Here is a 14,470-nt window from a genome sequence, read left to right on the forward strand (position 1 = left end):
CCTGACGGAGGACGGACGACGTCAGGTGTGCACACCGGGCCAGCACCTCCTCCCCCAGAACAGCCAGGACAGAGCCTTGCGAGAGCGGCTCATGTCCGCGGCCACGTCCCTGAGACTTGGGGGTGGGTGGGGGCGACTGGGCTACGGCGTCCTGGGGACAGGCCCAGGGGTCTCAGACGACAGCCCTTCTGCAGGGCCTGAGCCCCAGGTGTCGTCCTCGGGAAGTCACGGTCCCTGTCCACTCCCTGTAAGTGTTCGGGAAACAGCGGCTTCGTGGGCAGTGTCCAGCCCCTCCTTGTGCTGAGGCTCAAAGACACCCAGGAGCCGTCCAGGCCCCACGATTTTTAAAACCCAGCCCCTTCGATGTCAAACACGCGTTGCTTGTGAAATACGCCGCCACTTGCCGGCCCCCCACCCATCTATGATTCTCTGTCCGCTGAAGTCGCCGGCGGGTCCCACCTGGCCGGGCCACCTCCAAGTCCGGCGGGACCCTGCTCCTCCGGGGCGGGGCGGCGGTTGCTGCCCAGAGCCGTCACAGCCGACCAGGCTCACGTGGGGTCGGGGCTGGGACTTCCCCTTCTGGGTCTGATGGGTCCCCATCCTCGGGCGTGCCCCGGTCCCCGGGCGGCACCCTCGTCCCTGGGCACATCCGGCCGCGGGGCGCACCCCGTCCCTGGGGGCGACCCCTTCCCGGGTGGCGGCGGTCTGGGCCCCACGCGCTCCTCCGCGCCCTCACAGCGGCGTCTCCTCCTGCTCCAGCGAGTGCGGCGGCGCGTGGCACGGCGGCTGCAGGGACGCCAGCTTGAGCAGCGCGGGGCGGCGGCGGGCGCGCGGCCGCTGGAACGAGCGCCGGCTGTGCACGCGGCGTGCCGCCGCCGACCGTGCGTGCGCGCTGGGCAGCCCCCGGCGCTCGGAGCGCGGCTCGGTCCCCGGCCCCGTCCCCGGCTCGGGGTCTGGAGAGTCTGCGGGCGGCGCGGGCTCGGCGGGCGGCGCGGGGCTCGGGGCGCGCGGGCGCGGAAGACGCGCGGGGAGCAGGGGCTTCTCGGGGGCGGCGGCGGCGGGCGGCTCTTCGCGCGGGGAGGAGCGTCCGGTCAGCGGCACGTCGGAGCCGGTGTCACCTGCAGGAGAGCACAGTGAGCGCCGCGACGCCCGGACTCCCGCGCGTTCTCACCCCGGCTACGGGGGTCAGTGCTGTTAGGCTGCAGATTCCGCGGCCCAGACTATCACAGGCCGTCAAGGAAACCGTGTGAGGCGGACCCTTACAGGGTAGAGGGCCCGGAAAGGAGAGCGAGGTTTTGTTGCCCTGGTCTTTGCTCCAGTGGAAGCTCTGACCAAGGGCTTTGCCGGAAACGGCACTTGGTGCCCGAGCATGCTGGAGGGGAGGGGTTTCAGGGCCAAGGACGGTAGGGTCTCCTAACGTTCCACTCTGCCTCGGCCCCTACAGCTGCATGCTGCCGATCCTCTGAATGGAGTACTTGGGTCACTGGGAGATTTCCTGGGTGTCTGTGCTAGGAGGGTCCCCCCCAGACCCGGCCTGAGTCCCGCCCAGGCCTGCCCGGGCTGCTCCAAATGCTCTGTGACACTTGCGGGCCATACCCTGGGTGGGTGTCTGCCAGGCTTCAGAGACAGGGTCAGGCAAGGGGCCTGATTCTGGGGTCCCCTTAGCAGATGCCCCCTACAGGACAGTCTCCCAGCACCATGCCCACTGCCAGGCACAGCTGCCCTGCCTAGGATCTCTCCAGGCACACATGACCCTGCCCTGTGGACAAAGGGATTCGAGAGTGCCATCCCAGGGAGGAGGGAAGGAGGAGACAGGGGGTTTAGGAGCAAAAGCAAGGAAGAGTAGAAGGAGCAGCCGAAGTGACCTGTGAAGGTCCTTTTTGAGAGTGTGTCACGTCCTTCACCCTCATGCGGGACAGTGGTGTGCCCAAGCGTGACACTCTCCCCGTGCACCCTCATTTCTGGTCCCAAATAGCATCTCAGGAGAAAGTCCGGCATCTTTCATTAGGAAAACACCTGCACCAGGCTGCCGTCTCCAGCAGGTAAAGGAAGGGGCTCGATTTCCCCAGCTGGGGCTTATTAAACACCCTCTCATTGAGTGGTCCACAAGGAGAGAATAAATTGTCCCTGCTTCACTATAAATGAATGTGAACCCTAACCTATGCTAAGACTGGGCCCCACCTACGCTGGAGGGAAAGGCTTCACTTCACGGCTCCTCTAAGTGGCCACCTCCTCCTTTTCCAGCAAACACCCAAAGTAAACTTGAAGTGAAACCTATGGCGGGCTGAACCCTCTTCCCTGGGGAAGTAAAGTGTGAGCAGCAGTCCTGGGACCAGCAGGGCACCCCCTCAAGGCCTGCTGAGTAAGGCTCCCCTCCCTCTCTTCTCCTCGCCTCCCATGCCCTGGTTTTTCTCCTCTCCCTTCTTTTCCCTTCTTCCCTCCCTCTTCTCTCTTCTCTCCCTTCCCCTCCTCTCCTTGCCTGAGCTGGGAGGCCGTCCCCACCAGGGCCATTGCATCCTTTCCCTGCCCTCCTTCCTGTAGGATGGTAAAGGGGACCCACTATGTCTCTCTTGGACGCGCGTAGTTTGTGATAAACTGACAACCTTAAAGTAAACAGGGCAGCGTGCTAAGAAGCCAGTTCCTCAAATCACCGTGGAGCCCTGAGTCTTGTTGGAGAAACAGGCTCTGGGGGGTGCAACCACCAGGGTCTCCTAAGAATGCAGCTGGGCGAGAAGCTGTGGGAATAGGCTCTAGAAGGAGAGAAGGACGCGCCTGGAGAGAAAGTCCGCAGAAGCTCAGGCCCAGGACACAAGAGAGAGAGGGAGACCTGAAGAGGAGGAGAGAGAGGAGGAAGAGCGGCATTAGCGAGGTGCAGGACAGTTACATGTGCGTGGACTCGGGCGGGCCGGGGCGCCGCGCCTCTGCAGGGTCGCCGTCGGCCAGAAGGAAGGAGTCAGCGGACTTGGTGCTGAGCCGGATGGGCGTCAGGCGGCGGAAGTTGCCGGGCGAGCCGGGGATCTGCACCCGGGCCCGCTGGGAGGGCACCACGGTCTCCTCGGGAGACAGCCACGGTGGCACCCTGGACAGGACGCCCAGATCCTCGTCCGGGGAGAACACTGGGTTGTCAATTCCTAGGAGAAAGGCAGCGGGTGCTCAGTCTAGGACACGCCCAAGCCAAGGCTGCGCCCGGGCTCCACGCGCGCGCTCGCTCGTTCGCTCATCTGCTGGCGAGGACATGGAAGATGAGACCGCGGCCTCGGATCACAGAGCCCCTACCCATCATGGAGCTCTCATCGTGGATTCCCCTCCCCCACTGCGGAACCCCATGACCGCGGGGGCCCCCGACCTCGGAGCTCCCCACAGGTACCCTCCAAGTTCGCGGCAGGACCCTTCCCCAAAACAAGGACGCCGTGAGACTGGCCAGGGGCTGAGAGCCCAGTCCCACAGCTGCTGCCCGGGGGCAACGGTCGGCAAGGAGGCCCCTGCTCGCTCCAAGGGACACGTGGGCAGCACCAGGCCCCAGCTGCGGGCGGCCTGTGTCCCTGGAGCCCACCGCCTCAGGTGGCTGTGGGAGGCACACAGATGACTGCCTGCACCTGGAGTCCCAGAAGCAGTGCCAGGGTTACTGGGCTGTGGGCAGCCAGGGCCAAACCTTGAGGCCTGAGAGGCATATGTGCGAAGACCATGCTGGGCTCTGGGTCAGCTGGGCCCCTCCCCCATGGCCTGTCCCCAGCGAGCCCTGTCCCCACTGTCCCTCACCTGCTGTGGAGTCTATCGCTGTGTCTTGTGGGACTTTGGCCAGGAACTCAATCCCCCCAGTCATCTCCTCAACCTGGTATATGTGCATCTCCTCAGGGTCCGAGAACTCCAGATCTGGGGTGGGGAAGGGCAGCAAGGTGGAAAACAACCTTGAGGAGCCCAGCAGAGCCTGGGGGCTGTTGCCAGGGGCATCGGGCACTTCAGGGGCTGGGTGGTGGTGACACCCAGCTGCAGAGGTCCGGGTCTCCCCCACGCATGCTTGGCCTGGGGAGGATGGAGAGGGAGAGCCGGGGACCACAGCCAGGAGGAGGCAGAGGGTGGGTGCCTTGCTCAGAGGGGCACTGTTTTGTGGCTCAAATGCAAAGGAGACACAGGACCCCCAGAGCAGGTGGCGGCCAGACAGCAGCTCCTGCCCGCTGTCATGGACAGAGAAGGTCTTCGCCAAGGTGGGACGTGGAGGAATGAGGTCCTCTGCCCCTGCCTGGCCCAGTACTACGTGTTAGCCCCAGCAGGCCCTTACCTCTCTCCTCAATGGTGAAGTTGTGTACAGGGTTCTCCACGGGTAGCTTCCCATTGGGGACGCTGCTGTTCCTCTGCCAGACAATGAAGACACAGGTCACAATGGTCTTGGCCAGGCAGGTCCCGGGAGGCTGCTGGCCTTGACTCCCCAAGGCCTCCCCATCCTCCTTGCACCCCCCACCCCGCTGACTCTGCCCCCCACAATGACCCTTGTCTTTCCCACGATGACCTGGTCTCCCTTGCTGGCCTCCATTCCCGTCCCTCCTACTGGCCCCACCCCACCCCACACTGGCCTCACCCCACCCCTACCCTCTTCTGGCCGCGCTCCCGCTTGTACAACTTGGCCGCTTTCTTGTTCTGGTTGATGCCCAGCTTGGCTGATTTGAAGGACTCCAGGCGTTTCCGCATGGTCCTGTGAAAGATCTCCTTGTCCTGCTTCTCATCCTCGCTGGGTGTGAGCTCGTGCCGGCTGTAGAGGTGCTTGTACTGCGGGAGAGCGGTGATGAGTCCGCATGCTGGGCCCCGGACCACCCGCACCGCCCGCGGGGGGCCACGGCAGCAGGGGACTGAGGGGATCACACCAGGGGCCTCCGCGCTAAACACCCCGGGGCTGGGGGGCCAGAGGGCTGTCCCTGCAGGCCGCGCCCCCGCGCCCACCTCTTGCCGTGGCTTGTACAGGTACTGCTGCAGCGTGTGGTGGGTGACCATGTCCTCCGTGTCGCGAATGCTCCGCCGCCGCTGCTCCAGAGACTGCATGTCCAGGCAGACGGCACTGACGTTCTCCCGCCTGTCCGGGCGCACGGGACGCGTGTGTCTGAGAGCTGGGCCACGGCCAGCCTGTCTGCTGCTGCACCCACCCACCCCGAGAGCTGCTGTGCCCAGAGGCTCTTCCCGGGGTCCTCTGGAGGCACCTCCGCCTCAGAACTCTGGTTTCCTGTTAAAGGCTGACACCCCAGTGCCCCTCTCACCCATGCCCTCCAAGACCCTGTCCATGTACCCGGAGGGCAGGGGCTCGTCCCCAGTGGATGCTGCAAGGATTAGACATTGGATCAACACTAAAGAGACCAAGATCAGGCCTCAACTGTTAGAGAGCTATGCAGCTTCCCTCCCTCCCTCCCCCATCCCTCCTTCCTCCCTCTCTCCCTCCTTCCTTCCTTCTCTCCTTCCACTCTCCCTCCCTCTTTCTTTCCTCCCTCCCTTCTTCCTCCCTCTCTCCCTTTTTCCTTCCTCCCTTGTCTCCTGTCTTTCAACCCTGCAAACATTAACTTAATCTTGCCAACTGGCCAATAAGAATGAATGTGTCTGTGGGAGGGAGCACGTGGCACTGCCTTTGGGACTCCTGCTCTCTGCCACCCCCATGAGGTTCCAGCTGGGAGCCCAGACTCACCCCACCCGCCCTCAACGCCTTACAACCCTCGTTGCCCCATGATGCTGGCTGGCTGGTGACTGTCCAGAGAGGGCTCAGTGACCAGAGGGCTGGGACAGGAGAGTGGGGGGTTGGGGAGGGAACACCAGGCAGAGAGCTCCCCCCCCCGCCCCAGCACAGGCACGTACAGGAGGTAGGAGACGGAGGCCTCCACGGTGGACGGCCGTGGCGTGCTGAAGTCCACGTTGACTATGTTGTCTGTGCTTGGCGAGCGGATGAAGGCCAGGGATCCCCGGCGTTCGCCCTACAAGGGAGAAACAGCCAGGTGTGTGTGTGTGTGTATGTGTTGGGTGTGTATGGTGTGTTCATGCATATATGTGCCTGTGTGTGTATGTGTGTGTACGGTGCTCTGTTCGTGCATGTATGTGCCTGTGTATGCGTGTGTGTGTGTACGGTGCTCTGTTCATGCGTATATGTGCCTGTGTGTGCATGTGTGTGTACGGTGCTCTCTTCGTACATATATGTGCCTGTGTGTGTGTGTACAGTGCTCTGTTCATGCATGTATGTGCCTGTGTGTATGTGTGTGTGTACAGTGCTCTGTTCATGCTTACCTGTGGCTGTGTGTGTGTGTGTGTGTATGTGTATGGTGCTCTGTTCATGTATATATGTGCCTGTGTGTGTACAGTGCTCTGTTCGTGTCTGTATGTGCGTGTGTGTGTACAGTGCTCTGTTCATGCATGTATGTGCCTATGTGTACATGTGTGTGTATGGTGTTCTGTTCATGTATATATGTACATGTGTGTGTATGTGCATATGTGTGCCCCCGTGGCAGCTCTGGTCTCACACTCTCCCTATGTGCGCCCTGTCCTGTTCTGTCCCATGAGAGGAGAGACACAAGCTCAGGGTCTGAGGGCCTGGCCTCAAATCTTAGCCCCACCAGCACAGTCAGCCAAGAGTCCTATAGTCAGCCTCCTGGGGTCTCTGTGCCTCAGTTCCCTGTGTGTGGAAGGAGATGTGGGGTGCCTGCTTTTGGCCAGTCTTGGGATGCTGGAGGACCTGTGAGCCCCACGGGACCTTGCAGGGCAAGAGAACAGGGTGCCTGCGCACTGCCTCCAGGTTTGGGGGTGCATGCAGATCAGGGGACACTTCCTATGCCCTCTCCAGCCCCCCAGCTCCAGCCAGGCATGGGCACCTCCCAAACCTCAGCCACATAGCTGATTGCATCCTTCAGGTTGAGCTCGTGGAAAACATTCAGAATCCGATCTCGCGACTTCTGGGCTGAGCGTCTCATGAGAACTTTGCTGAGGAATTTCCTATCAAAGTTGGACCACCTGGGGGATCAGACACAGACATCAGCCCTGGGGGTGCTGCCTGCAGGAGGGGCGGGACCTTGTGTGTGGAAGGGGCTCATCCCCCAGCTTCCCCCTCTCCTCCTGGTTTGCATTCACAGTGACCACTGTGAAGGGGAGTGGTAAAATAAAACAGCCAGCCACCCCATCCAGTGACCATTTCATTGTCTGGTGCTTCCCGTCTTCCTCTGGAAGGCAGCTGCCAGTAGAGTGTACATAAAGTTGGGGGCTCCATTTTCCCACTTAATATGACCTTGTGAACAGTTACTCCTGATCCTTGAGAAGGTAGGCGCGAGGCCAGAGTTTTGGGGTCAGGGGCTGAGCTGGGCAGGGGCTGCAGTGGAGTGGGGGCACTCTCTGCCTATACAGAGGGTAGGCAAGAGGACAGCAGACCCTCACTGGGCTCTTCTCTGAGAGGGAGCCAGGCTAAACAGAAATGAAGTTTTTAGACTGAACGGAACTGGATATTCAGGTCACTGTGGGAGACGGCTGGCTGAGTCATAGGGAGGGACTTCCAGCGGGGGCAGTTTGGCCGGAGCCTGAGGGGCAGCAGCGAGGGTGACCGAAGCACCCGGGGCTGCCTTGGAGACAAGAGGGTGGAAGACTCCAGCCCACTGTCTCACTCACACCCGAGGGCCAAGCTATGGCTTCTCTCCAGCAAAAGTGCCCCTGCTTCCTGCTGAGCCCTGCTGCCTGCTGAGCCCCTGACTGGGTCTCATCTAGCAGTGACTGCACAGAGGCTTCGGTCACGCTAATCTGGTCTGCCTGCCAAGGAGCCTAAGCCAATTCCAGCAGTGCCTTCTGAGATCACAGGAGTGGCCATCAGAGAGCCGGGGGCCCAGGGCCGCCACTGCCTCGTGCTCTGTCCTAATGGGCAGAGAATCCTCGTTCACTTTTCTGAAGCCACACAGTCATGCTCACTGGCTGTTTTCTTCAACTTCAAACATACACAATTATTTAATGAAACAGGAACCAACTGGTGTGTATTTTAAGGGCTTTAATGACTAGATTTATTGTAGTTTTAAGTGTCAAATGCATTTTTAAAATAAAATATAAACCCAGGATTTCAGTTTCATGATTAAAAAGACGACTGGAGGCTACCAAAGCTTTCCCGTGTTCATGCCATGTGGGAAATGGCATATTTTCTCAATTTTCAATTCCCAAATATCTTGATGACTTGGAATTAATTTTCTTTGCACCTGGGAAGCAGGAAGGTCGTGGCCCTGCCTCTGACTTGCTCAGCGACCACCCCCCAACCCGCCGCAATGGCTGTGTGACCCTCAGACCCTCACATTGCGGCCTGTGTGCACCTGGCATCCCAAGCTTACGTGGGACGGGGGATGTCCTTGCTCCCCAACCTAGCACCACAGGAGTCGAACCAGCCTGGGCCCAGATATGTTGTGTGGGTGGCCTCCTAGCTCATCCTAGTTGCAGAGTTCCCCAGAACCTAGGTGGCACCTGGTTTCCAGATGTCAGTGGTCCTATGTGAGGGCCGCTGGTGGTGGGGCGGCAGGTGTGTGGGGCGGGGAGGGACAGAAATTCTTAATATCCTCCATCAGTCCAGTTGGGGGTGGTTTAAGCCACTCACTTGTCTCTGAGGTAATTGTGTCCTATCTGGCCTGATATGTCCTCAATGGCCGAGAGGATGTGGTCGAAGGCCTTTCCAGGGGAGATACTGGTTAGCAACACTGGGTCGGCCCAGCCCAGCCCAGCCCAGCCTCCACCCTTTCCCCTCACCTCTACCCTCACCTCATCTATCCACCTATCCCCCTCCTTTTCCCCTGGCCTCCCTCCCTCTCCCCCAACTTACTCCTCAATCCTCCTCAATGCCACCCCCAGCCCCTCAGCCAGCCCCCAGCCCCCCTACCACCCTCGGGCGCCAGGCCCCTGCCCCCCTCACCCAGCCCCCAGTGCCCCCCCAGCCCGTCACCCAGCCCCCAGTGCCCCCCCGGCCCCTCACCCAGCCCCCAGTGCCCTCCCGGCCCCTCACCCAGCCCCCAGTGCCCCCCCGGCCCCTCACCCAGCCCCCAGTGCCCCCCTACCCCCTTACCCAGCCCCCAGTGCCCCCGGCCCCCAGGACCCTGCCCCCCTCACCCTGCCATGAAGCTTCTCGTTGAGCTTGGGCTCCCGATGCTCGCTTCTCTTTACCTTCAGCCACTGCACCAGGGGCTTGATGGTCAGGCCCTGGGGGACAGGGCACAGTGACCCTGGGGGCAGGGGACCCAGGCCCCCATGTCCCACTTGGGCTCCTGGGGCAGGAGCGAGCAGCTGGCCTCCATGAGCCCCCAGCCCCCATAGGTCCCCATGGAGCCCCATGAGCTCCCCACTCTGTGAGGCCCCCAAGACCGGCGGCTGCACCCTAAGCTGCTGCAGTGAGGGCCCATGGGCCCGGCATGGGCAGTTCCCAGGGAGACGATCCCACAGCAACCCCGTGGGGGAGGGGCAGGCCAGTGCCCCTTGTCCTGGCAGCTGCTCTTGGGTTAGCCACTGCCACAGCACAACGGGTGCCTGCCGGGGAGCTGGAAATGCCAGTGTGACGTTAACCAGGCCCTGTTAATCAGTGACACCAGGAAGAACATTCTAGGACAAACTGTGGCATCCCTTGTGGGCCTCAGGAGAACCTATAAAACGTTCCTAGTTACTAAAATTATAAAATCCAATTAGGGCCGGCGCCTCGCCCCACTGGGTCGTGAGGCGCCCGCACAGCTGACACTGCTTCCCTTGGCCCCTTGGACTTGGGTGCTGCAGACAGGAGAGCAGGCCAGGTGTGGAGAGCTGCTCAATGGGCAGTCTGCTCAGCCCAGAGCGGGCCGGGAGGGGCCTCACGCAGCCCCGGACTGGGGGTGAGGAGGCCTCACCTGGAAGATGACAGTGAAGAAGACCACGATGATGGTGGTGCTGACAAAGAGGTTCTTCTCCTTGACCTTGTTCTTGTCCAGGAGGACCACCAGGGCGTAGGCCACGGCCCCACGCAGACCGCCATAGGACATGACCACCTGGTCGATGATCTCCAGCTGCACCATCCGGTACCGGTTCAGCACCCACGTCTGCAGGACCACACCTGAGGGGTGGAAGTGTGCGCTCAGCACCTGGTAGCCTCTCACTACCCTGCAGCTGTCCACAAGGGCCTGGTGCCGTGGGTCAGAGGTCTCCCAAAATCTATGTTAAAGTCCTAACCTGGTAACTGTGAAGGTGACCCTATTTGGAATTAGGGTCTTTGAAGGTGCTGTCAGATTAACATGAGGTCACACCGGAGAGGGAGAAAAGGGAAATCAGTTACCATCAAGGAGATTCTGACTCATGGCCACCCCAAGTGTACAGAGTAGAACTGCTCCATAGAGTTTTCTTGGCTGTAATCTTTACAGAAGCAGGTTGCCAGGCCTTTCTTCTGCAGAGCAGCTGAGGGGGTTCAAACCGTCAGTCTTAGGTCAGTAGTCGAGCGCAAACTGTGTGTGCCACCCAGGGACCTAGCGGGGGTCCTCACCCCACGTGTGTGGTGTCCCTATACAAGAAGAGAACACAGAGACAGGGAGACACAGGAAGGGTACTGCACCACGCTGCAGCTGTCACAAGGAACGCCTGGGGCCACTAGAAGTGGGAGGGACAAGGAAGATGGTCCTAGAGCCTCTGGAGAGAGCACAGCCCTGCTGACACCCTGATCTTGGACTTCTGGCCTCCAGAAGCTGAGACAACAGATTTCTGCTCTTATAAGCCTTCCAGTGTGTGGTGCTTAGAAACCCTGGTGGCACAGTAGTTAAGAGCTACCTCTGCTAACCAAAAGGTCAGCAGTTCGAATCCACCAGGCACTCCTTGGGAACTCTATGGGACAGTTCTACTCTGTCCTACAGGGTCTCTATGAGTCAGAATCGACTCGACGGCAATGGGGATTTTTGGTTTTGTGTGGCCCTTTGTGACAGCCGCTCCAAGATCCTCAGACGCTGGCCATCCCTGGCAGGCAAGGGCCCTGCGGAGGTCCCATGGAGGACACCACATGTTGGCCAGTGACGTAGCAATGGGGCTCCCACAGAGTATTTCCCGAAAGGAACCCGCGCCCTTGCCCCAGCTGACCGCAGTCCTGTCACATCTCAGACTCACCCTCGTCCCTCCAGGCCATGGTTGCTGCCACCCTCAAGGGGGAGGGCTTTCTCCTCCCACCCCAAGTGGCCGCTACACAATCACACTGCTCAGGGGTTGTGTGTGGAGTCTGGAAAACCTCAGGGTCTGTGACTACCCCCCACAGCATCTCTGCCGCCTCACACCCGCTGACTGAGAGTCTTTGTGGGGCTCTGGATGCCACGGCGTGGGGGCGGCAGACACAGTGGCAGGCTGCCCCCCCCCGTGACATTTCTTTCTGGCGGCCTTTGTGCCCTAGAGGTGGGGGTCAGTCCTGGGTGGACTCTTGTTCTGCAGCGCCCACACACCAGTCTCCGGTAATCGGGTACCAGGCAGGGACCAGGGGCTCTGGGCAAATGGCTGGATGCTGGCCTAAGCTCAGTCTCCCCAGCCTCACTCAGGCTTGTCCTCAGAGTAAGGCAGTGTGCAACCCAATGAGGCACCCTAAGCCAGCACCCTTGAGGCTCTGGACTATTCCATCCTGGCCCTCAGGCTGTCACCACGGCTGGGCCCACTGTAGTCCCTCCTCTGCCCCTTGCAGGATGTCAGCCATGGGGTCATGAGGGCTCTGAGGATGGCCGGGAGGAGCCTAAGGTGGCTGCTCAACAGGGGCTCTGGATTCTGCTGTACACCGGGAGGGAGCCTGGACGCTATGACAAAAGCCCCTTCCTTCATTTGCACAGGCTTTCCTGGCCCTGCCCCTGAAGGCACAGCCCAGGTCACCTGCCATTGCCCTTTTGCTTCTGCCCACCACTGCCTTCTATTTACCTATATCCCCCTCCATCGGCCTCCATCACCCTCCGTCCCCCTCCATCACCCTCCATCCCCCTCCACCTCCTTCCATCTCCCCCATCCCCCTCCATCCTCTTCCATCTTCCTCCATCACCCTCCAACACCCTCCATCCCCCTCCATCCCCTTCCATCACCCTCCATCCCCCTCCATCCCCTTCCATCATCCTCCATACCCCCATCCCCCTCTATCCCCCTCCATCCCCCTCCTTCCCCCTCCATCACCCTGCATCACCCTTCATCCCCCTCAATCTCCCTCCATTGCCTCCATCCCCTTCCATCCCCCTCCATCACCTGTCATTTCCCACCATCACCCCCATCACTTGCCATCTCCCACCATTACTTTTCATCACCCTCTATCACCCACCGCCACCCTCCATCACTAGCCATCACCCGCTGATCCGCACCGATGGCGCGGTACACGGAGATGAAGACCAGCGTCAGGAGCACGAAGGCTGTGTTCCAGGTCCAAATGAGGGGGTCCACAGCTGAGATGCCCAGGAACATGAAGATGATGGTCTCAGCCCCACTGGCCAGCATCTTCATGGTGTAGCGCACTGTGGTAGCTGACTGCTCTGAGATGTTGGCCGTCACATACTTCTGGCAGCAGATGCCACAGAAAGTTATCCTGGGTGACAAGATGAAATGTGGAAGGACGTGAGGTTGGGACCCAGCCTGGCTGTTCCCACTTGGGGCAGGTCTGGACCAGGAGCCCGCTCTCTGGGGCTGCCCATCCCGGGGCTCCCAGCAGGGCCTGGCTCTGGGCATAAGGGGCCTATTTCCAAGGCCCAACCCCAGCCTGTCCAGCCACATTAAAGGCTCTGCATTTCTGGATGGGTGCCCACCCTCCTCGGGGCCAGCCTTCTCTGTGTACCCTCAGCCCTCGGGCTCAGGCCTGCCAACGCCTCCCAGAGCTGCACAGCCCCACTTCCCAGCTCGCTGTGCTCAGGAGGCTGCCAACCCCAGCTCTGGGCAGGTTGGGGCTGCCACTGGCCTCCCCACTCCCTGGGCAAGACAGCTCTGTGCCCTTGCACATGTCTTATAAGTATCTGTTTACGAGCCTCCACAACCTACATTATAGATTCAGGTCGTTGCCCTGTGGGGTCCAGTCAGCCAGCTCTGCCCTGAAGGGAGGGGGATGGGGCAAAGCCCCTGGGCACCTGCAGGACATGTAGGGGTACTAGCTGCCCCCTCATCTCACAGGCTGGGGAAGGGGTCAGACAAGACGTTTCTGGAGCTAACTCTCTTGCAAGCTCAGTCCAAGATGCTTGCTCCCTCTTTCTGTCTCCAAGAACACTTAGAAAGTGTTGCTCAGAGTGAGCCCTGAAGCCAGCAGCAGGTAAGTCTCTGACAATGTCAACACTTTCCCCAGTGCGTACAAAGAGTCAAATAATCAACACATTTTCCCACCTTGGGGAAGCGGGGCGGCTGGCGAGGCCAGCGGGGAAGCACACTTTTGCCATTTCACTCGCCTGTCTGAACAGACCAACGCAGGCCCCAGCCTCACTCCCTTGTCCTTCGGGTGAGTTTCCTCTGGGCTGTGCAGGTGAGGCTGCTGCTGCACCTGCCTGCCCTTGTCTTCCCTTCCTATCTTTCTCTTGAAACCCTCATGAGAGACTCCAAGCCAGATCCCTGAGGCCCCTGGCGCCGGTAGCACCTCCAGGCCGTGTCCCTGCTGGGGTGGTTTGGCATGACTACCTGATTCCACCATTTGGGTTCACGCCATGGGGACTTACGCCAGGATGGCCGACAGAGACAGCATCTCAGAGGTGAGGTAGGACAGGTAGGAGATGACGAAGACGAAGCCGGGCTCGATGATGCGGACGTGCTTGGTGAAGCGTGTCACCAGGGACAGCAGGAAGGCAAAGATGACCCCTACCAGCGTGCCCCCCAGGCTCACCACGAAGAAGGACACTGTGGACACAGGCACTGACTGAGACCCGTGAAAGGCTCTTTGTGCCGCTGCTGGTCCTTCTTGTCCCAGCTGTCCCGCAAGAACCCCCTCAGAGACGCCCACCAGCCCAAGACAAGGGGCCGATTATCCACTCTCTCTAACAGTGGGTCTGGTCCCAGCACGGGATGGGAGGGTGCTCTGAGCCCCTCCTCATCATGGAAGACGTGGCCTGTGGGGTGTGGGCTGGGAGTGAGGACCTGGCACTCGGGGGCCTGCTGAAGCCCAGCGAGGCCCAGGAACCACGCCCTCCACCTTCATCTGCAAACAAGGCCTTAGTGCCCCAGCTCTGCATGGGGCCTGTGTGACCCCCTGCTACACACCTATGCCCTTCACACAGTCCACACCGGTCACATTGTCACCGCCCAGCGTCACGAAGGATTCGAACACGTTGTACAGAACCTGAGGGGCGAGAAGGCCAGAGGAGACATCTGGTCACCTTGGTCCGTGCCTGCCCCTTGAGAGGGCTGGGGTCTGGAGTGAAGCACCAAAGTAGCCATCTACCTGGGAACTGAAAGCTGTTGGGAGGAAAATCATCATGGGGCAATAACAGTCAACAGGATGAAGGCCCAGAATGAAGCTGAAGGTGGAATGCATGAGGCAGAGAACATTCTGGAAGGAAGT

General features: G+C 60.5%; 1 protein-coding gene across 1 annotated transcript in view; it reads right to left on the bottom strand.

The window, feature by feature from the left end:
* Positions 1 to 1,386: 1,386 nt before the first annotated feature.
* SLC9A3 (solute carrier family 9 member A3) overlaps positions 1,387 to 14,470 on the bottom strand; it is a 63,991-nt gene continuing 50,907 nt past the window's right edge. Inside the window, exons 4-16 of the mRNA XM_003422777.3 lie at positions 14,170 to 14,248; positions 13,632 to 13,809; positions 12,303 to 12,523; positions 9,852 to 10,054; positions 9,088 to 9,177; positions 8,582 to 8,652; positions 6,846 to 6,975; positions 5,833 to 5,948; positions 4,936 to 5,065; positions 4,588 to 4,764; positions 4,280 to 4,352; positions 3,760 to 3,873; positions 1,387 to 3,131 (exon numbers count right to left, since the gene is read on the bottom strand). Coding sequence (XP_003422825.1) covers positions 2,881 to 3,131; positions 3,760 to 3,873; positions 4,280 to 4,352; positions 4,588 to 4,764; positions 4,936 to 5,065; positions 5,833 to 5,948; positions 6,846 to 6,975; positions 8,582 to 8,652; positions 9,088 to 9,177; positions 9,852 to 10,054; positions 12,303 to 12,523; positions 13,632 to 13,809; positions 14,170 to 14,248 — 1,833 coding nt within the window. The 3' untranslated portion in view covers positions 1,387 to 2,880. The remainder of the gene's footprint in view (positions 3,132 to 3,759; positions 3,874 to 4,279; positions 4,353 to 4,587; positions 4,765 to 4,935; positions 5,066 to 5,832; positions 5,949 to 6,845; positions 6,976 to 8,581; positions 8,653 to 9,087; positions 9,178 to 9,851; positions 10,055 to 12,302; positions 12,524 to 13,631; positions 13,810 to 14,169; positions 14,249 to 14,470) is intronic.

Source organism: Loxodonta africana, chromosome 2 (assembly GCF_030014295.1).
Source record: "Loxodonta africana isolate mLoxAfr1 chromosome 2, mLoxAfr1.hap2, whole genome shotgun sequence".
Taxonomy (NCBI): Eukaryota; Metazoa; Chordata; class Mammalia; order Proboscidea; family Elephantidae; genus Loxodonta; species Loxodonta africana.